The sequence below is a fragment of the Neodiprion virginianus genome, chromosome 4 (genome assembly GCF_021901495.1).
Source record: "Neodiprion virginianus isolate iyNeoVirg1 chromosome 4, iyNeoVirg1.1, whole genome shotgun sequence".
NCBI classification, from domain to species: domain Eukaryota; kingdom Metazoa; phylum Arthropoda; class Insecta; order Hymenoptera; family Diprionidae; genus Neodiprion; species Neodiprion virginianus.
In genome coordinates this window covers 35,526,950-35,549,369 of record NC_060880.1, presented here as the reverse complement: position 1 = coordinate 35,549,369, position 22,420 = coordinate 35,526,950, and the positions used below count along the sequence as shown (strand labels likewise).

Sequence of the window (22,420 nt, the reverse complement as noted above, 5' to 3'; positions counted from 1 at the left end):
TATCATCTCTGATACCATATTCTGCCAATATACCCCAATAATGATTTGATTAATTCTATTCTAAACATAGAGCTTGTTAGCTGTGGTGAACAGTACTTGACACACACCAGGTATTCAATACTCAACTACAGTATACGTTGAATGAAACATCCCATTTAGTCTCGTTTAATGAGCAAAATTAAGCAAATTTTCACGATCAATCAAGTCATTAAATTATCTTTGAATTATCAGAAATGCGTCAATTTCTCGATATAAAATGATGTAAATGTATCATTTTGTTTGCCTAATTAAAAAAATTTGATTTAAAATTATTACTGATTATTATTGCATAATAATTATAATTTCTGTTATCTTTCATATTTCATTCATATTTGAGAAGTAATTAAGTTGTAGTTAATTATTCTATTCTGATAATCATTCATTTTAACCCTAGGTTGTCGGTCAGTGTTTAAACAGGGGAAATTGATCCTAACAATGCCTCGACTCCAATCCCAAAAATAAACAATTTAGTCATTGTAGCCTGTGACGACAAGCACCCTCTTTCCTGCAGCCTCCCTTTACTTCCCTTTCCTACCCTTCTCCAACCAAGATCAATATTCCTAACCAAAGGGAGACGGAAAACCCCAACGTGATGTGGAAGGGGTGTGAATCAAAGCACTCTATAGCCAAAGCCTGTTGCTGCTAGCATACTTGAACCTGTCTTGGCTGAGAAAGTTTTAACTGGGCAGATAATCTTGATTGAGTTTGAAAAAAGAGCGACAATAAAGACTAGTGATGTGTGGTGAGCTCATATCAAAAGATTATGGACAACCTGGGTAATTGGACTAACGGTGAGTTTGTAGCATATTAACATTGTTATTATTTTATTCTTACACTGACGAAATATAACATCTTTTATTTATCATTTAAGTATGTATGCCACTTTTAGAAAATCGAATAAGAAGCAAAGAATTAACAAGCAGAAGTGTGATAGCTCGCTGGAACCATAACTCTGGCTTGGCAAACTAGTTTATGAAAAAGCATAGTATTGTTCAATTTATCTCTTTGTGAGTTCAATATTTTACTATTTGCAACTCCTTACTGATTGGCATATATTTCATCAATGCTGCTAATCAAATTTAGACAAACATGAAATTAAAGTTATTCTAGTGGCTTAGCACGGTAAAATCAAAGTCAAATACTTCTATCCTATCGTCTCGCTGGAGGTACGTAAGAGAGTTACATGATATGAAATTATGCAAGAATATCAATTTTCTGTACTCTATAAACTTGATATAAGAAGTAAGATTCGTGGCAGCATGTGAACTATTCATGTGAAACACGATCATCTCGATATTGTGAACAGGTATTATCAATGTGACAACACCAGTACCAGGGAGAAATAGCGTATCCAGTTTATCAAGTTCAGAACCAGTTGACAAGCTATTGATCATCGCACCTTCATTGGTGGTGGTGAACCAGGATTTACGATGGATATTCTTATTACACACCTATGGTTTTGCGTGCCTCTTTTTTGTCCTCAGCTTCTACACATTTTTCTCCATACTAAATTTAAGGTATTATTACAATCAGTCGTTCGTTAATTGTAATTCCTTCTCAAATGTATAATTATTTTTGTAAATAGGGTGTAAAAATATTCGCGCAAGTTTACATAGAATGTATATCATCTCATATTTTTCAGATCTCTTATTTCAAGTCGCCCCTTTATGTCAACTATAAATGTATTCCTTTGCTTACTCGGTGCTTCGAGGTCTGGTTGTCTATTCATAGATCCATACAATCTTAAAGAGGTGAGTGATGATAAATATTAGAATACAAATGATTCAACAGAAAGTCATGAGAACATTTTTTTGGCGCCCTAAACATTTAGGCTTAGCCAACGTACATACCTTATTTTAATAATAGAGGAAAACTTTAAAAAATCATTCTAGACCATGCCTCGAGTTATTGGCTCAATAATGTGGGACATCGGATTTCCATGTGTGACTTCTGCTTTTTGCCTGATACAACTGGCTTTTCTTCAACTAACACAGGTGATACATTCGTTCTACAGTATCTCAAAGAGCATAGTGCTTCAGCTGATAAAACTTATGCAATTACAGGAGACGCTGACTATTAAATATACAAACAGTCTTTGTCATTTGTCGTTAATGCAACAGCACAAGTTTATTGATAGAGATATATTAGTGGTACTGTTGACTTAATTGCCTTATGTTGTATGCTTATATCATCGAAGAACAGGATGTTTGAAACCGGTCCTTCAAATGTTCACGTAAATCCTTGTCAAGTAATTAAAAATATGCATACATATTAATTTTCAGCTCAAGTTTGGTCCTGAAAAGCTGCAGAAAGAATCTTGTCTAAGTCTAATAATTACGGCTCATTTCTCCTGCATTATAGCAAGCGATGGCGTCCTTGCCTTTCACAATCATTACATAGCCAAGTATGTGATTCAAACTATATTCCTTGTATGGAGTATTATGCTGTATTTGACTTTTTTGCATGCTGGCTACAAAGTCATGCATTTACTAAGAACTGTGCCAAATAGTATGCTAACGCGGGATAATTCTCACATGAATCAAAAAGGTTTGTTATCGAGCCAATTACTAGTAATATATAATCAAGCATAATGTCTTTTTTAACATTGATCTCAGTCGAATGTATGCAAAATAGCTACCTAGTAATCTTACATGTTATTGTAGGAATAATGCAGCTTGCTATGCTTGCGCCTTACAATAATTTAGCTACCTCTGTGGCCGCGGCGCTTGTACCAACTCTACTTGGGCCAAAGCTGCGAGCGTCTGACGATAATAATGTGCCTGGAAGTATAGCTAAAGATTCTGAGCATAATCAAAGCTTGAAAGGTAGTAGTAGCATTGCGCTAGAGGGACCGAGGACAGTGAATATTTAATCGATCCAAATAAATGTGATAACATATATTTTCAGCTCACCCGACAAACATAGCGACAAAGAACCTGGAATCTAATCGCAAAGATCCAGTTGCTTCGTCAACCGCTTTGGGTATTCAGTTACCACCGTCAACGCAAGCTAATCAACCAATACCAGCGATATCTACTGTGCCGGAAGTTTATGTCAGACCACCCACTCCAACACCGTCAACTGCCAATCTACCGATCATTACAGTTTCAAGCCCAAGCCGACGAAGTTCATTGGCAAGTAGGAGAGGGAGTGACATTTCTGGGTCATCTAGACGTAACTCTGAGTGCAGCGTTAGATTCATCAACGAAGAACAGATATCACCTTCTACAGAATCACGACGCAATTCGGAGTTCAACATTAAGCAGCCAACCAATTCAGAAAGACCACGGACACCGGAAAGTATATTACGAAGACATTCAGAAAATATTACACCTGCTAGTAGCACCAAAGACCTGAGAAGATGCTCAGATTTCACTCACGAAAAAAATCGCAGCTCCCAATTCGCAACCAAGTTGAGACGGAATAGTGACTTTGGTAACAGAACACCGAAAAGATTGCTTTTAACTGAAGAACAGAGACTGCCTAGCGTGCTGGATCATAGCCCTACAGGTAAAATCAATATTAAAGATTGACAGAAATGCTGAATTCAAGTACAAAGTAAAATTTCTTGAAACACAGGAAGAAGGCAGTTTTTTTGTATCAAAATTCATGCCTGTTAATTTTTATAATATTACAGGTTCGAGACGGAATTCGGACATAGGCAGTTTGATGACGACAACAAAATTAGACTCTCGTAGAAACTCAGAATTCTCCTGTCGACGGAATTCCGAATTTTTCCAGATCAAGCCTTTGATAATAAATCGTCGGAGTAGTGACATAAGTATTAGAACACTGGATAAAAGTCCGACACACTATAATAGCATTGTCCCTGAAAATCCTGAGCTACAAGAAAAATCAGAATCCGATTCTGATCAACCAGATTGCAACGAGAAGGCGGCATTGATGAATAATAAACTGACACACAACAAATGCAATGAAAAGGATGAAATTACTAAGACGAGGAAAAAAAATTTGTCATGGAAAAATGACAAGTATAAAGACGATCCCGAAGAGATTACAGCAGAAAGCAGTTTACTGCCAGATAATGCAACAACGGAAGGCAGAATCACGGTAACGTACAGATTTGAAGTTGACTTATTGTTGAATCCAGAAATAATTTAATAATATTGGGATCTCCGATAAACAAAATGAGATGTCTTTCAGGGGGCTGATTTTACACTTCACTCAATATTAAATCATATTGCATATGTAAATAGAGCTAAGTCTGATACACCGCTGCATATACCGGAGGCTGACACAGCAGCAGCACGAAAGTTACAGATACGAAAAGTCTTGAATGTTACCTACGCTACAGCAATTTTAGGAATAATTTTGTGCGTTGCAGATATTGGCAGGATATTTGGTCCTTACGGTAAGATTGAGAAATGTTAATGCTATTCTTTTAAGCTAATATAAACTTTTGCCAGCAAATTTTGAATGCGAGGTTAACCACTTGCATCTTTTGTACGATTAATATTTTTAGGACTTCTAGCAGAAACAGCTACGTTTGGCACAAGGCATAATCCAGCACAAATTCCACAGCCATGGCCCTGGCTACTATATCAAACCTTGTGCCGAGCACTGGAACTCATAATGGGATGCGCTATGGCGAGTATAACTAAACAGCCATCGGTAAGCCCACGTCATCAGTATCTGAATACCTATCCCAGCTATAGCTTACGCATGAAACAAAGAGAAAATCTTTACATATGAAGCAATACTCAATTTCATTCTGAAATAGACTGAAGAAAAAAGAGAAAGTACATCTCAACTGCCTGTAGATATTCAAAAACTCTCTAGGACTTTGAAAGTTGTTTACGCCGATAGGAAATTGTTATTTTTGTGGAAAGGTTGAAAAAAATACATTCATGTTGAAAAATAAATAACAAAATGTTGAATTCAAGCACTATTACTACAGATAATCATTGCACGTAACAAAGTTCTTGAGGCTTTTACGAATTTCCGGTGGTAATTCAGACTTAAAATTCAAAAGATGAGTGGCATGAAATAACAGAAATTGCTGATATGACTATCTTCCAAATTGGTTCATTCGATTTCCTAAATTGTTGAAAAATATAAAGCACCCACTGAGTGAGACTGTACTTTTCCAACTTGACGATTCACAAAACAATATGATGTATGTAAAATGTTTATCAATATTTAAAAAAAAAAGTTGAAACCATGGAAGATTGAAAAACTGAAAATAGCACTGAATAGCCAAATTATAGCAATAGTTACATGTGACGTTTTAAAACAGTGACTGTGTTCAACTGACAAAGATTAAAAATAAAAAAAGAAAAAAGAATATATCACTTCATACATAAAGTCTTTTTCAAGAAATCTATTTTGATCGATAGTTATATTTTTAACATTAGGTTTAGTTACGAAATATAAAACATATTTTTCCCGCAGTCGTAAGTGTGTATATTTTAATTTTTCTATGACCTTTTGGTGGTCCAAGGTGAAATGAAAAAAAAAAGGAAATTAATAAATGATAACAAATTTTTTCAATAATATTGCCATCGAGTTAACGGACATTCCAGAACTATTGCGGTTCACTTATATAATTCTGTTATAATTTTGTTACAGCCGCAATGGTAATAGACTGTATATAACCCAAAAGCTTTAACTTAGTTTAGTTACTGGTAGGGAGTAAGGGAGTAATATCATGTGACAAAATATCCTTTACACCTTAGGCAGTCCCTTTGAAAGTGCCCTATTCTTGAATGTTCAACAAAAATATTTAATACTAAAACTTGATGTTTAAGTGGTTAAAACTACAAATGAAACTTGTAACTGTGTTGTGATCCTATATGTGATATGCGTTTAAATGTCTACTATGAAAGGCCTCATTATGCCTGTGTAAGATTGTAAAATTTTAGTCATCTCCAATTTGTTGGTGTGAAAATTTGATCTAGATTTTGTCTTCACCTTTGGAACGAAGAAATTCTAAAAGAAGTTCGAACAGATTGCATCTAAAGGAATTAACTCGATCCTTACAGATATTTTGATACCATCAAATAGTATGCTACAACGATGAATTTTTCTGTGGCTATTGGAGATGACAATTTTTTCAACCACAATTTTGTAATTATAATCTTACACGATTGTAAAAGATCTGGGTCTTTTTTGTAGGGTATAGACATAGTAAATTAGGTAAAAATATATGATCAATGTTTGATGTGCCAAATATTCGTGTTATCTATTTTAAATGTTTACGATAAATGAGTTTAGTATTGTAGAAGAAAACAAAAGCAGAAGAAAATTATTATCACAAAAATGTTACATTCAAGCTATTCCTATGAATAATTATTTATGTAAAATGATCGATGTGAGCTTCAAATTATTGATGAAAGTATATCATTCGGAGGGATTTGCACAATTTGAGGTAGCATGTAAATAAGTATTACTGTCAGTGGACAAACAATATCAGTATTTCAAGATCTCAAAGTTATTGATAATATTTTCTATTGCTGGAATTATTCAAGTTCAATAATAATAATACACGTATTAGGTAAAATCTCATAGTTATTTCGCTCTTACTTAATTTCTAATACAGCAATCAACAATGTAACAAAACATTGGCTTGACAACTTTACTGCTTATTGCAACGGAACAAATGTGAAATTAAACACAAAAAAAAGTATCAAAAATATAATCGTCAGTAGCTTCTTAGTAATAGTAAAATGTGCGTTGTTGATTACTGACATCAGGATCAAGGACTAGAGACCCTTCCTAATTAATATCATAACTTACAATTTCTAAATGAATCCATATGTAATGTAAATAGTAGAAAATTCAGCAGTATTCAATGATACAATAATGACTTTTCATTGCGCGTTTACAATAGCACGATTTCAAAGTATTTCACCAGATTATCATATCGAGTACATATCCCACTCAACCAACAAATTTCGAGGGCAAGGTATATTTTCATTGTAACATGTAATATATGCTTCCAAGTTACAGCAAAGTTTTATTGATTGTTCGTGATACTAATATCATAAATATTGACATTAAACTTAATTGCTTCAAAATAGGAAGCACACATGTATTTGACGTCACTGCTCCAAACGTTGAACTCCTTCTATTGCTGTCATTCAGCCAATTTGTTTTCAATACTGTGGTTACAAAGTGTGAATTGTAAAGTCAAGATGTAACGAAACATAATGGTAGCACAACTTAGAAATGGTAGAAGCTAGTTGGCTTACTATTTTCTTGCCAAATTTATCTCTGAGAATCAGTCAGATAAGTACAATATAGTTGATATAAACGAAATAAAATTTTACAAAATAATACCGTTGTATAATTTATTCCAGCAGCCCCAGCAATAGCCATTCTAATTTTGAGTGAGAGTTTCTAATTTCATTATCCAATACTACTGTAAAAAAAAAACCAATAAATACCAACGAAGAGGTAATACCACGTAATAATTGCCAATGTTTTTTGGAAGTTATTTGGCATACACACAGTATTTTTAGTCACTTTGCATTTCATAAAAGTAACACATTTCTTAATCATTAAATTCAAGTTTACATTGGTACTATTGTGGCATTCAAAGCAATTTCAAGAGTAACGATTCAACTGTGTTGGATTTTATGAAAAAGTTTTAAACCTAATTATTCATTATTTATGATACAAGTAATAAATGATATAGAGATTATTTTACACAAGTCATTCCAGAGCAAATAAGAAAATAAGTCTGTTTCAAGTACAATTTTTTTCATACGTTCTCTGATTTCATGCTGTCAAATTTCAAAAACTTACTGTACAAGAAGTAAATAAAACTCATCCAATGCAATATTCAAATAACGTTACGATTCCGAAATTGGTTGCTTAATTGCAGCTAATACCGCAGATACCCGATTTCTTAAGTAATGCAGAAGTACAGAGAAGAATTTTTAAGTCAATGTTTCCTTGGAATAATTTCATAGCACATACATTTGATACGTTCAAACTTTCAGTAAAGATTTGATAAAAATATTTTGAAAAAGTGTAATGCAAAATATACATCAGGACGCAATTATTGATACAACCGAAATTATTAATCATCAATGTATAATTCATTAATACTAATAAGGAGTGAGATTAATGTCTAAGAATTAGTCGTCTATTATATTTTTAAATTTTGCGACAACATAATTCCAGACCAAATAGCATGAAAGCCAACCTCGATAAACTGAATATTATATGTCAGAATTTAACATGTGCAATGAATCATACCTCCAACGCAAATTTAGCAAGCCAAGCATATTTTGTTATATACGCAGAAACTTTCAGAGAATTAGACTTAATTAATGTCCAGTCAAATGACTAACTAAAAGAATCATTGGAAATAATTAACATCATTGTTACAAATTCATTTCAATTACTGGACTGTAATTGTGTTACCAATTTGATTATTATCTATACTTCAAAAGTCTTAACTGCAACATAATTCCATTTAAGTTCAAGTAATTTTAGAATTGGAATTCAGTTGCCTACCGACTATTATACATACCTATAAACTAAGTTACAGAACCCAACCGATCAACCCTGATAGTCAAAATAATCAATTTCAGGCTCAGGTGATTTTGAAGCCGCTGGTGCAGACTGGACCTTGGGACTTTTTTTAGTAGGCAGTGGTAATACTTCTACGTTCCTGTAATGCACAAGTTCAAATATTTGGTGTATGGACTTGAATTAGATAAAGAATCGTAGCATCTCAATATTAGGTTCGTTTGAGAGAATTTTCGTTATTTTACCTGAGAGAGCTTGAAGCTGTTGCAGAATTCAACATTGGTCCTGGTACTTTCCTCTGACCACTTTCTCGTTGTAGCATTTCAAGTAAACTTAAACTTGGTAACCAGCACTGAAGTTGAATGAATTACACATTACAAAATAGAATAGCTCTTGTGAAGTGGCAAAATATTACAGGTAGCGAATAATTAAGTATACCTTATCTTTCACAGCAGTAGCAACAATATTACGTTTGGGTTCTCGATCATACGCTTGACTTTCGCATCCAAAGTGTTCGCAATATTCGTGAACAAAATGACGTTTGTCACGGTTCATACTTTCGAACGAGTAGCTCCTAGATTTTTGTTTAGAAATCTTTGCCAGTTGAACTAGTTCAGTTAGTTTGTCATGTACCATCTGGCAAAAGACTGGATCTTTTTTACCCCACTGCTTCATAAACTCAGTGTATCTCGGCATTAATTTCCCACTTAGATCCGGATTGACTATTTGCAGTCCTAACGCCAATCTTCGATTTCTTTCAATCATCTTACACTCCTCGTTACACTCCAAAGTTTTTAACTGATTTTGCTTTCTTGCACCTTGTCCTAGAACGTCTTCCAAATCTACGGAATGTCCCAGCTGCATCTCGGCCATTTTACTAGCCAGAATTCCACTAGCTATTCTTTGAAACTCACGAGAATTCTCTGCGCAGGCTCGGCTCATAGTTCTGTGTCCACACTGACACGTCACCTTGAAAATAGGAGATATACAATTTTTTTAAATTAACTCAATGGGTGAACGAGCCAAACGAATTTCTAAAATAGAATCGCGAATGCTTTTTATTAATTATGCTAACCTTGACCATCTCTTTACATGGAATTTCAGGACATTTTCCTTCATGACATGGTGCTGAACAACTATGTCCGCACAATTCTCTTGCAGTTGTACATGGCTGAGCACAAACTTGCCCCGGTTTTTCACACGGCCCAGGATGACAAATGGTTATACATTTGTGCCTCTTACATGAAAGAGGCTTATTACATGCTAACCCACATGAAACTTCGTTAACATGACAGGGAACTGCTTTTCGCAGTTCGTGTTTACCATAACACCATTTTTGCGTGAGTACTGTGCAAGGCGGACACGTTGGCTCACTATGACAATTATGCAGCACAGGGTGATCGCAGACATGCTGTCGTGAGCAAGGCCTGTCGCACGTTGGGCGTCTCGTCCCACATGGTACAGGAGGGTAGATTACAGCGGCTCCACACTCGCAATAAAGTTCCTCAAAACTGCTTCGCCAGCAAGGCTGACATCTACCTAAGATTTTTAAATTTAACATTGTTAAATGTAGCAATTAGAATTTGACTAGAAAAAGTTTCAGGCACTTACCCTTGTGACAAGTCTGTTCGCATTTGTGTCTTCCGCAACTCAGAGAATGCGTACAAGGCAACGGGCAGATGTGTTCAATGTCGATGCAACACGTCTGGTTACATTTATGCCTTCCGCAAGAACGTTTCTTTATGCATCGCTTCTGGCATCGTGCATCATCTGCCTTGGTCGTCAATTCTTTACACGGGATCTCTTTGTCCATGTTGCCGCAACGACATTTCACTTTTGTTGTCAATTCGCACTCAGGGCATTCTCCCTGATGACAGTTGGATTTGCACATGTGAGGATTACCTGAGGAAAAAATTGAAATTATCATGTGCTATCAATTATTATATGTTCTTAAGAAATAATCCAAGATTTATAGTTAAGAAATGGCTTGTTTTCTGCATGTGAATATCATTGTCATTGACAATAGTATAACATAATACATAAATTATTTTCGAACACATATACGTAGAGACGAGAAAATTAATGTCAGGTGTAAAAGTATGCCAACTTACTAGGTTGCCCACACTTGAGACGCTTGCAGCACTTTTTTTCGCAAACTGGAATCTCGTCCAAACAGCTATTTCGTGGCTCAGTTAAAAGTGTTTGTCCGCAGCAACAATGAGATACAGCTTCTGGTCTGAATACACATGGCTCGCAAAGCCCTGGGTGACATAAAGCTTTGCAGTTATGATTACCACACTCTAATAATTTGTTACAAATAGATTCGCAGCTGTAACTTGCTGCAACATCAGCAACACAAGCAACATCACGACAATTTTTCCCGCAGTAACATTCTGTGAACACATGAGATGAAGGTAATCAGTTCAAAACACTACATTGTTTAGCTTATTAAATTACCATAATTCCAATAACTAATTTCTATTTTATTCGTTGATACAAATACATAAATTACGAACCCTGATGGATGAGTTTTTCACAGTCTCCGCAATCTCCATGATGACATTTTCGCTCACAGGTATGAGTTATGCAGTTCAAAAGTTTCTCACAAGTTGCAGAGCAGACTAATGGTGTACCAGTACTACATTTTAAAGTTTGCGAAGTTCTGCCACAGCCGCAATGTTTTGTAACCATGGCAACACAAGGTGGACAAGGTCCAGGATGGCACAATAAATTACATTTGTGTACACAGTTTGATTTTGATCTGAGACGGCCACAAACATCGCCACACGAGTGAGCAACATCTCGTCGATTCCATTCTGGATTGTTAGTATTACCACAGAAGCAAAAGTAATCCTCTGGGATAGCTGCTGTCACATTTTGACAAGCGGGACAACGCCATCCATTTTCTGTATCAAAATAGCAAATTCATATATGTCAGAGATCATTGTGATAATTTCTAGACTGAATTTGTATCACTCATTGGAATAGTATTCTTTTCAGGAATTATGCATAGAAACGGAAACAATTTGGCTTTTGCAATTAAAAATCGTAGAGTAAACCATATGCAGCGAAGGGTTTGAAAGAAACGAAATGCTCATTCACAGCGAACCTAGTGTTTACTTACCAGCTTGTGAAGATTTTGCCCATTTTTTGGTGCACTTAAGGTGAAGCACATGATAGCAATTTGAACATGACCACACAGCATCTTGCTGCCTGACACGATCACAGCAAACTAAACATTCCAATTGTCCTCGGTTTAACTGTTCAGTGAGACGTTCTCTTTGACTGGCGTCATCATCTGTGCATAGAATGAAAAAAATGAGTGTAAGTAATTTCCAGTTATGACACACTGTAAAATAAATGTCATCCCAAAAGTAAGGGTGATTGAGCTCTTACCTTTCTCCGATCTTTTGTTACTCAATCGCTTCATGTTACTTCCTCCTTTGACATCTTCGTCATTCTTGTATCGCCAATTTTCAATCTCTTTATCCCTGATACCTTTTGAATTATCCTTATCCTTAGATTTATCCTTGTCTCTGCTCCGTTCCCCTCTTTCCTCTCTTTCATAATTATTTTTGTATCCATTGTAATCTGCATAGCTAGTTTTCTTCTCCCTGATCCCAGATTCATACTTATCACTGTATCTATCTCTTTTATCACGATACCGTTCTCCACGATCTTCATTAAAATATCTTCTAACACTCTTACCACCCGTTTGACTGTACTTCATCTCAGAATTGTGACTAGAATAATTTTGATCGCCGTAATACTTGGCTGCACCACTGGATTGTCGGGTATTATCATGTCTAGAGGTTTTATAGTGCTTATTAACAGTCCCTTCCACAGATTGAGTTCCGTCTTCTTCACCGTGATATGAACCGTTTTCAAAATTTTCTCGAACACTGGAATTACCTGTCCATTTTCTTCTATCGCTATCCTTATCGCTCGTATAATTAGAACTATTATCCGAATAATGTCTGATGTTAGAATACCTATCATTTTGGAATCTGCGATTCTTCGGATTCTGATTCCTGACAGAATTCTTAAACAAATTGGTATTTTGATATTGAGCATCCTGAGTATCCCTCTGCTTATAACTATCGCCTTTTTTATTTGCATCATATTTCCTATCCTTCTTATCTCGCTTATTTCTAGTATCCACATGGTCAACTTTCGGCATGTTCGAATCGTGGAAGGTCAAATTTCCCGAATGCTGAGTTGAGGAATCATAATTTTCCAGCATAATTCTGCCATTATTTTCACTAATACTGGCAGACGAGTTTGTCCCAGCTGTTTGCAGCGCCTTCAAGGAGCTAGGTATAAACTCACCAGCGGTTGCATGCAGGTTTGAATTCTCAACGACACTGGGATCAATCGTTTGCTGAGGGACAAATGGTAATTTACCGTGGTAATTCTTTTTCTTAAGTTTGTCATTCGGGTTCCCACTTTTGCATTTGAATGGCGGAAGATTAAGCTGCGATCTATTGTTCTCAAAGAAAGGCTGTGGCCTTGCATACTGAGTACCACCAGCCATTTGCAGATCCTGATAGGCATTGGCTAAGTGCTGTTGACCCAGGTTCGAGATACTCGGCTGCACGTTGGAGCCATTCTCAGGATAATAGCTCCAGTTGCGCGCCACGTTCCCCTGATCCGAATACCGATGAAAATTTGGGTCCTCAGGCCCATAATAAGACCCATCCCAGCTTGCCATGGCGATGCCGCAATGGCAAAGGGACTTCCCCGGGTTCTGACTCCACCAGAGGGTGGCTTGCCTCCAACGACTTTCTGGAAATGAGTTGAAGGATTGCAAACTTCAAGAGTGGGGCAATATGGTGCAATGATCTGGTTATAAGCTGATCTCAAACGAACTAACCAAACTCCATAGTTTAACCAATATCTTTTAACGGAGTAAATTTACGCACATACCTGATAAAATGCGTCGTCGACTTGTGCGCGAGTTAGTTAAGGGTGTTTGGGGTATTTCAATCCGACGACTAGCGCAGCGTTGCGAATATTGATAAGGAAAGTAAGGTGGAATATTTTTACTTATTTCTTACCAGCGTTAAATCAAAATTAAAAGTAGGCAAACGCTCCGTGCGAATCACTTAGGAACGTGGCGTTCGGACGAACTAAAATCACGTAACAAATGGAGGCGCAGCGTTACAATAATATGTGAACGGAAGCTTTGGTAAATAAACATATTACAATTCATTATTGTTCTTGTCGTAAATTTAGACCTATTTATCATACATGTTTAATTATCCTCACTTGGAATACCCTCGACCTGGATTTAAATGATTAAATAATCCCTACTTGAGAGTATTTTTTTTCTCAGCTGTACGCACAACCCACAGCCATCAATATTTGCGCGAAAAATTAAAACTGTCAAAAAGGACATTGCGCCAACGATAATTATACTCATCGGGTATCTCACGAATGAAAATCTCGGTTATTTCGTAACGATTTTGCGTCGCATTGACTTCAATTTCAAATTCACATCACGTACTTTGTCTCAATGTTTTGTCAACAATTTACCCGGCCTGCGTAACCTCGAATTTACCCTTCTCGCAAAGTTCAAAATTCAATTTTCCTTCAATGAGTAGAGTCGATAGCCAGCTATTTCTTGGTAAAAAATCAGTAATTGATTTTTAATTCATAGATACGATAATTTCTGATTTGAATATATAATCCAAAGTAATACACATTTTAATTCCCACTGATAATTCATTATACAAATCTGGGAAATCAAGAAACATGCTTGTTCAACATAAACATTGTCATAAATTTGATATTTTTCAGGTGTAGTAATTTTAGAAAATCATTTCGATGGATGAAACTACCAGAACCATGTCAGGTATGTCGTCTGAGGATCGAGTGCAGTCCGTGACAAGTACATCTCAAAACCTCGTGAGCAGTAACAGCGCAGAGTCAAGTTCGCCACGAGGTACGGACCAAGCTAGTCGCCAGAACAACTTGCAGAGGATTCAGCAACGCAAACATCAAGTTTTTAATTGGCCCCAGTTAAAAAAGCTATTGAAACTGGCAAATTACAGCTCATGCCAAGCCGACGAGTGCAAATGCAACGGATGGAAGAACGCTCAACCATTGACTAAGTCTCCAAAGAATGACATGCAGCAACCAGCTGCTAACTTTTCCGATCCATGTCGAAGCTGCACCCATGTACTTGAAAAGCATATCACACATCTGCAATCCCAAAGCGATGACGAAATTAACAAACTACTCGGCATGGTCATCGATGTTGATAACATTTTCATGGGAATGCACAGGGAGGAGGATCCGGATACAAAAAAAGTCTATTACTATTTATTTAAACTTTTGCGAAAATGTATCCTGTCTATGACTAAACCGACAATAGAGGGACCTCTGGGTCAGCCGCCTTTTGAGAGGCCTAGCATAGCCAAGGCTATAACTAATTTTGTGCTCTACAAATTTGGCCATTTATCCCAACGCGAATGGCAAGCGATGTACGATTTAGCCAAGATGTTTTTGCACTGTTTAAATCATTGGAATTTCGAGACTCCGAGCGCTAGAAGAACTGCTGGTAACGCCGAAGAAGCACCCGCATATAAAATAAACTACACACGCTGGCTTGTATTTTGTCATGTACCAGCTTTCTGCGATTCTTTACCACATTACGATACTACACTCGTATTTGGAAGAACTTTACTTCAAGCTGTATTCAAATCAGTGTGCAGACAACTCATGGACAAATGTCATAGCGAACGAGACAGAATGTCACCTGAAAAGAGAGTTCTAGTCCTGACGCACTTTCCTAAGTATGTGTAACGTTTTTCCTTAAATCTTGGATTTATAACAGAAACTTTCGATTGTACTAATTCCAAATGTATATTCCAAATCACTACATGCCACATTTTCTGATCCACAGGTTTTTATCTATGCTAGAAGTAGAAATATACTCTGATGGCTCTCCTATATGGGATCCAGAGTTCAAACAAGTACCGCCATCACATTTACAAGCTGCCTTAGAATCAAAGGGGAATCACTCACGACGGCCTGGTGAATTCGAGAAAATCAGTGTAGCACACAATGACAAAGACAATTATACGACAATAAATATAAGCCCAGGGCTAAAAAAACTTCCTGAAAAACGATCTCACTCAGAGGGAAGGCCTGATTTGAAAAGGCGTAAAAATGAAGAAGCTTTCGAAGACTTGCCGGAAGAAACTGTAGCAGAAATTGTAGCGACGATAAATGATCCTAACTACATGTGCGGACCTGACGCAGTCTTCCCACCAAATGTGCCGAGAGACGAAACTGCAAAAATTGAGGAAAGTCGAAAGATTATAGAGTTCCATGTCATTGGAAACAGCCTGACACAACCAGTATCGAAGCAAACTATGCTCTGGTTGATAGGATTGCACAACGTTTTCAGTCACCAATTACCCAGAATGCCAAAAGAATATATATCTCAACTAGTCTTCGATCCGTGAGTAATTCTTATCTCTTTTACAAAACTTTCAAGTTTCATTCTTACTTCTGGTTCTCTTTTAATATCTTTAAACAGAAAACATAAAACTTTGGCGCTTATCAAAGATGGTAGGCCTATTGGTGGAATTTGTTTCCGAATGTTTGCAACCCAAGGATTTACGGAAATCGTATTTTGCGCTGTGACAAGTCAAGAGCAAGTCAAAGGATACGGTACACACTTGATGAACATGCTCAAGGATTATCATATAAAAAACAATATACTGCACTTTTTAACGTTTGCTGATGAATTTGCGATCGGGTACTTCAAGAAGCAGGGTTTTAGCAAGGACATAAAAATGTCTAGACCCATGTACCAAGGGTATATCAAAGACTACGAAGGTGCTACTCTGATGCACTGTGAACTTAACGCTAAAATTGTGTACACAGAATTCACTGCAGTTATAAGAAAACAGAAAGAAATAATCAAAAAATTGATATATCAAAGGCAACAAGAAATACAAAAGGTGCATCCTGGCCTGACCTGCTTCAAAGAGGGTGTGCGAGGAATTCCTGTAGAATCTATCCCAGGAATACGGGAAACTGGATGGAAAAGTTATGCTCAAACAAGAACGAGAGGCGTCGCGAAAGGAACGCAGGGACCAGAGCCAATGGAGGCTTGTTTGGATGTGACAGATTCATTATACAACGCCTTAAAAAGTGTTTTGAATACTGTGAAAAATAATAGCACTGCATGGCCGTTCCTAAAGCCTGTTGATAAAAATGATGTCCCTGATTATTATGATCACATCAAATATCCAATGGGTAAATATGTTACATATGCATCGATTATTGTAATAAAGATAATGATGATTAATGATTTTGTCATATTTTCAGACTTAAAAACTATGAGCGACCGTCTTAAGGCCAGATATTATGTAACTCGGCGATTGTTTATAGCTGATATGACACGAATATTTACAAATTGTCGATTGTACAACAGCCCAGATACGGAATATTATAGATGTGCCAATGCGTTGGAAAAATATTTTCAAACAAGAATGAAGGAAATAGGTCTTTGGGATAAATAATGATGACTTCATCAAGTTTAGAGTGATTGTTCCCCATCTATTCTACAGCATCGTATTAATTATGCAGTGCAAACTCATTGATATTCACCTAACTGATGGCTGAGTACTGATTTTATGACGCGTTGTGCTTTATGCACTAAACGCTTTTATTATTTATTATGCTAAACTATGAGTTACCCGATGTATGCTATTGCGTACTATGATACTTAGGAGAAAATGGTTTTCAAATGAATACGGTTTCGAAAATCTGCGTTCATTAATTTGTCAATGACTTGTGTAGGTAAATATTTCGGGTTTCAAAAGGATGTAAAACATATGTTTAATCTGAGTTGTTCTTAAAGCTAGGGGCCTCACAAAGTAAAGAACTACGAAAATGTGATTCCACAATTTGCCGTCTGTATATATTATCATAAATTGGAGAATAATTTGAATTAAGATTAGCTACTGATTAGTTCAATTTCGATCTAAGCAATGTTGGTCAGGTGCTGCAAGTGAATAATCAATGGATATACATACTTATGTATATGTAGTATACATACAATATATGTTTAAATAAAGATAACTAACTTTTGTAAATATATTTCTATCGATTAAATGACAATTTGGAAATTCCTTAAAAGACACATTTACGGCAGGAGAAAGAAATTCATATAATCAGTCCCAGGAATTTTCGTATGAATCGATGTACAACTCAGGTTTTGAATACTATTGCCGAAAAAATTGACTGAGTAAAACATTCAAGAATTTACTTGGGCACGGTATTTTCAACCATTGCATTGGAGTTCAACTACATTGCTTCATGGTCTAATTAATGTAACTAGCCAAATAGGTAATTAATTAATGTAATGCAGTGATTATAATAATGCCTCTCTTCATGGTCAGTCTCTGGAACACTGCTTTTCTCAAGTTCACGATAGGAGTCATGATATGTTGCTTGAATAAAACTTTCCTACTGCTCGTGATTCATTCATTATTCAGACGAAATAAACGAATTTCCTTTATTATTATCGCAAATTTGTATTCGAGTAATAGATATGAAAAGAAAGTCAAATTATTCTATTGTGGTCAGCAATGGGTTCCAATTACTTTGAGAAAGTTTCTTATCTCTTTCTGGTAGGAAGATTTATAATACTCTTGCATTTTTTGCGTTTCTCAAACAGATTCTGAACAGATGTTACAAGTCTTGGATATTTTTTTTTTCCAGTATTCGAAAAAAAATTTTATTACTTTCTACAAAAAACTGAAAACTAGTTCTGGAGTTTCAAAAAGTTTATGCAGAAAAATTGTCAGATCACTTTGTGCAAATATGCAGGTTTTCGCGTATCTATAACATAAATCGAACCGGATGTTTGAAGAAGATATATAATGCGGACGTATCTTCCTGGCACCGGGGAATACCCAACTTAATTTTATACTTTTATAACAATAGTGATTTTCCGAGACAATAGTATCGTGTTTTATCAACAAAGCTCATGCTGTTATCATTGTTTCACAGAAATGGGAAACTCTGCCACGCAACCGATGAAATTGAGTTCTATCTACATATTTACCATATTTTAACAAGCACATATGTCACAGAAATAGCAATTATCAGCATTGTCAAATGACGTTAGTCACTAAATTAGTACTGATATGACTTCTGATATAATTATAGCAGGTAGAACAGTTAACGAGATGGTTGGAGGGCATCAGATGTTATCATGAACTTGAAATCAGAAAGAACTTTACATACCAGAATTTATGAAACGTAATCGTATTTAGTAACTCAGTATTGAAACTGACACCAATTGTTCTTCTTGAAATTTCACCTTCTTCATAAGCTGACAACAGCAATAAGTCTACCAGATTCAAGGTCATTATCACGAATAGCCATCAATCAGCTTGCCCACCTTCTACATGTGGTGCAATATCTGTAAACAGTGAATGAAAACAGAATAAAGAATTTTTTTCAGTTTAGTACAGATTGATACGATCAATTTGTAGAAGATAATGATAAATGGATGAAAAATAATAGCAATAACTTTGTTACATTGAAACGCTTTATCTCAAATATGTGAAGTGAATCCGATAAATTTCTCTTTACACCCAGTAGGTGAAGCAGGGAAAGAAAATATTCTACATGCTCTGGTTGCTTCAGGCACTGTGCGTTCAATCAGTGCGATATGGTAAAGTGCAATTAACTAATTGGTGCATATACTATTTTGTACTTTTTTAAAGATAGTCGTTGGGATCCCTATCAATTTTGTGTCACATCTACAATTGCATCATTACGAAAATATGGTAGTAAGACAGTCAAATTTAATAGTGTTTATAATTATTTTCTAGTTGTACAGCAGCTTCAACAACGATAAATCATTTTTTCAAATAATTCATCAATCAACTGCAACTTAACTTACAGCTTTTGACTACTAAGCAATTTTTCAAATAACAATCATACAATTGTACACCAGTTGCAGTGAACAAAACAGAAATGAATCTTTTTACACAATTTAATTCGCGCTTATGGAAAATAATTGTTCGTCACATAAGTATGCTGAAAATGATGATCCTGATATTTGGAGCATACAAGAATCAAGAGACAGGATGAGACCTGATTACAGCAACAGCATTTGAGCAGGAGAAGGGAGATCGTATAAAACTCCTTTCTCAACTGCAATTCCGCACTCTACGAGAGACTAACATACCACAAGGATCGTGTACTGTCTAGTCAGTTGGTTTCATTAGTCCCAAACAAACGCGATGTAAGTTAAGAAGTATATGTTTTTTGACTTTTTAACTGACATTCCCAGAGTCTCACTAAAACGTTATCTATATATTCTAGTGTTTTAAAATGTGTGACGACGATGTGGCTGCACTTGTTGTCGACAATGGATCGGGCATGTGCAAAGCAGGATTCGCCGGAGATGATGCTCCAAGGGCTGTTTTTCCATCGATCGTTGGAAAACCCCGATACCAGGTAACATTGGTCTGCCAATACTTCACAGTAGTATTCAAATTCAAATAGTCTACATCATATCAAATGATTCGACTGTAATGTTGCACATTTTTGTCTATTCATGAACAACTATTACAATATTTCCAGGGTATAATGGTCGGTATGGGACAAAAAGATAGTTACGTTGGAGATGAGGCTCAAAGTAAGAGAGGGGTACTCACAGTAAGATATCCTATCGAACATGGTATTGTTACAAATTGGGATGATATGGAAAAAATTTGGCATCATACATTCTACAACGAACTCAGAATTGCCCCGGAAGAACATCCTGTACTTCTCACAGAAGCCCCATTAAATCCGAAAACAAATCGCGAAAAAATGACACAGATCATGTTCGAAACTTTCAACTCACCAGCCATGTACGTCGCTATCCAAGCTGTCCTATCTCTGTACGCATCAGGAAGGACCACAGGCATAGTGTTGGATAGCGGAGATGGTGTATCGCACACGGTCCCTATTTACGAGGGTAAGAAAAGTGTTTAGTCACAGTTACATAAACCGAATTACAATTTCAACATTTTTTTCAATGTCATTGTAATTCTTAACTTTCTAAATCAGCATGTACAGTAATTTAAAATTATCTTCTATAACGTTTAGATTCTATTATAAGATGTAGTCCAATGTGATCGTTGCCATTATAAACGGAAGGTAGTATCAAGAGCAATAATAGTTGGTGTAGCGCCATTGGCTTAGAGTTATAATGTCGATTACAAGTAATGCTAGTTCTTACATCTTAATATTAGTTGGTGTCGATATAAATGTTGCAATGAATAACTTGCGTTGTAATACAGGATATGCTCTGCCACATGCGATTTTACGTTTGGACTTGGCTGGGCGCGATCTAACCGATTATCTGATGAAAATTTTGACCGAAAGAGGATATTCCTTTACAACAACTGCTGAGAGGGAAATCGTGAGGGATATTAAGGAGAAACTTTGCTACATAGCTCTAGACTTTCAGCAGGAAATGGCAACAGCTGCTGGATCCAGTGCTTTAGAAAAAAGTTACGAACTGCCCGACGGACAGGTAAGATAACGCCAGTATGGAAACTACTGAAATAGAACACTGTTTTGGAACTCTATTTTCCAGGTCATAACAATCGGTAACGAACGTTTCCGTTGCCCGGAAGCAATGTTCCAACCAAGTTTCTTAGGGATGGAGGCATGTGGTATTCATGAAACTACGTATAATTCCATTATGAAATGTGACGTTGATATTCGTAAAGATCTCTATGCCAATTCTGTACTGTCTGGTGGCACAACAATGTATCCTGGAATCGCGGACAGAATGCAGAAGGAGATCACTGCTCTGGCTCCGTCAACTATGAAAATAAAGATAATTGCACCACCAGAAAGAAAGTATTCGGTATGGATCGGAGGATCTATTCTTGCAAGCTTGAGTACCTTCCAACAAATGTGGATATCTAAACAGGAATATGATGAATCAGGTGCATCTATTGTACATCGAAAATGTTTTTAAGGCTCAATTCTTCTTGTTTCTTTATCAATTGTACAGTGAAGTTAGCAATGTGTACCTAATAAAAATGTATATTATGTAAGAAAACCCAATTTCGAATGCAGCAGCGAACGACATTCTTGTATGAAAAATTCAATTGTTTATCCTGTTGCACATTGTTAATATCACTTTTTACTTGTGAAGAGGAAATATTTTCTTCATTAACGTAAGAAAACCTTGATTACCTTAACAAGGATCAGTTTTCGTAATTTTTATGTTAATCGACAGTTTGATTTATAACATCAGTAAAGTTTAATCTACTACAGGGAATCAAAAATTTGCTGCAATATTTTTTATTACTGAAATTTACACACCATATATTGTTACACGTCAACACCTCAGGTTATTATATTCATTGATTTTGATTTTATACAGTATATGAAAATTTGAACCAATAAACAATATGATAAAAAAAATTAAAATTTTATAAATTTATGCACAAGACCCGAATAATTTTTTTTTTATGTATGGTTTTACTCTTTCATCATAGTTTACTCTATTTACATAACGTATAGATTGTATTTTATATTGAAACTAAATTAAAACTTGTTTTCTGATTAGTACATTATCATACTAACATAATTAACCACACCAGATAATCTGTATAGATTTTTTTAGATGTCAAGTTGTATGCTACGAATTTAACCCCCTCCCTTTAGTCAGGTCATGTTTTCTGTAAAACAGTAATGACCGATTTATTTGAGAATATTAAATAATTATATAGTCGAAATACTGATTCCAGTTTTTGTATGTTTTGAATGCACGTCTTGATCATTGTTATAGTCATATAAGTTATGATTTTTGGTAGTTCAATGGTCCATTGTCCAATTGTCC

At 35.9% G+C, this 22,420-nt stretch overlaps 4 protein-coding genes across 12 annotated transcripts; 3 read left to right on the top strand and 1 right to left on the bottom strand.

Annotated features, from left to right (window-relative positions):
• Positions 1 to 492: 492 nt before the first annotated feature.
• LOC124302456 (uncharacterized) lies at positions 493 to 5,296 on the top strand. Of its 7 annotated transcripts, none has more exons than XM_046758660.1 (10): positions 494 to 830; positions 1,346 to 1,556; positions 1,682 to 1,790; positions 1,932 to 2,033; positions 2,322 to 2,586; positions 2,703 to 2,864; positions 2,947 to 3,549; positions 3,677 to 4,110; positions 4,204 to 4,411; positions 4,532 to 5,296. In XM_046758660.1, the coding sequence occupies exons 1-10, from the start codon at positions 803 to 805 to the stop codon at positions 4,750 to 4,752; spliced, it is 2,343 nt and encodes a 780-aa protein (XP_046614616.1). In that variant the 5' UTR covers positions 494 to 802; the 3' UTR covers positions 4,753 to 5,296. The 7 variants fall into 7 exon arrangements, with proteins under 7 accessions (XP_046614620.1, XP_046614616.1, XP_046614621.1 ...); XM_046758659.1 differs by having other exon boundaries at positions 495 to 830; positions 4,523 to 5,296; XM_046758662.1 differs by lacking the exon at positions 494 to 830 and adding an exon at positions 982 to 1,046 and having other exon boundaries at positions 4,523 to 5,296.
• Positions 5,297 to 6,995: 1,699 nt separating this feature from the next.
• On the bottom strand, positions 6,996 to 18,818 carry LOC124302452 (protein shuttle craft). 3 transcript variants are annotated; one of them, XM_046758652.1, is made up of 11 exons: positions 18,626 to 18,818; positions 11,935 to 13,323; positions 11,663 to 11,836; positions 11,055 to 11,444; positions 10,650 to 10,931; positions 10,150 to 10,440; positions 9,614 to 10,077; positions 8,977 to 9,507; positions 8,784 to 8,890; positions 8,540 to 8,680; positions 6,996 to 7,420 (listed from the first exon to the last, which is right to left on the bottom strand). In XM_046758652.1, exons 1-10 carry the CDS (start codon positions 18,642 to 18,644, stop codon positions 8,569 to 8,571), a joined length of 3,759 nt encoding a protein of 1,252 aa, XP_046614608.1. In that variant the 5' UTR covers positions 18,645 to 18,818; the 3' UTR covers positions 6,996 to 7,420; positions 8,540 to 8,568. The 3 variants fall into 3 exon arrangements, with proteins under 3 accessions (XP_046614608.1, XP_046614609.1, XP_046614610.1); XM_046758653.1 differs by having other exon boundaries at positions 6,996 to 7,160; XM_046758654.1 differs by lacking the exon at positions 18,626 to 18,818 and adding an exon at positions 13,465 to 13,610.
• Positions 13,632 to 17,959, top strand: LOC124302453 (histone acetyltransferase KAT2A). The gene is made up of 5 exons (XM_046758655.1): positions 13,632 to 13,726; positions 14,338 to 15,335; positions 15,446 to 16,006; positions 16,085 to 16,809; positions 16,882 to 17,959. Exons 2-5 carry the CDS (start codon positions 14,365 to 14,367, stop codon positions 17,073 to 17,075), a joined length of 2,451 nt encoding a protein of 816 aa, XP_046614611.1. The 5' UTR covers positions 13,632 to 13,726; positions 14,338 to 14,364; the 3' UTR covers positions 17,076 to 17,959.
• Positions 18,819 to 18,878: 60 nt separating the features above from the next.
• LOC124302466 (actin-5C-like) lies at positions 18,879 to 22,003 on the top strand. The gene is made up of 5 exons (XM_046758689.1): positions 18,879 to 19,816; positions 19,897 to 20,031; positions 20,158 to 20,536; positions 20,862 to 21,097; positions 21,161 to 22,003. The coding sequence occupies exons 2-5, from the start codon at positions 19,906 to 19,908 to the stop codon at positions 21,548 to 21,550; spliced, it is 1,131 nt and encodes a 376-aa protein (XP_046614645.1). The 5' UTR covers positions 18,879 to 19,816; positions 19,897 to 19,905; the 3' UTR covers positions 21,551 to 22,003.
• Positions 22,004 to 22,420: the final 417 nt, after the last annotated feature.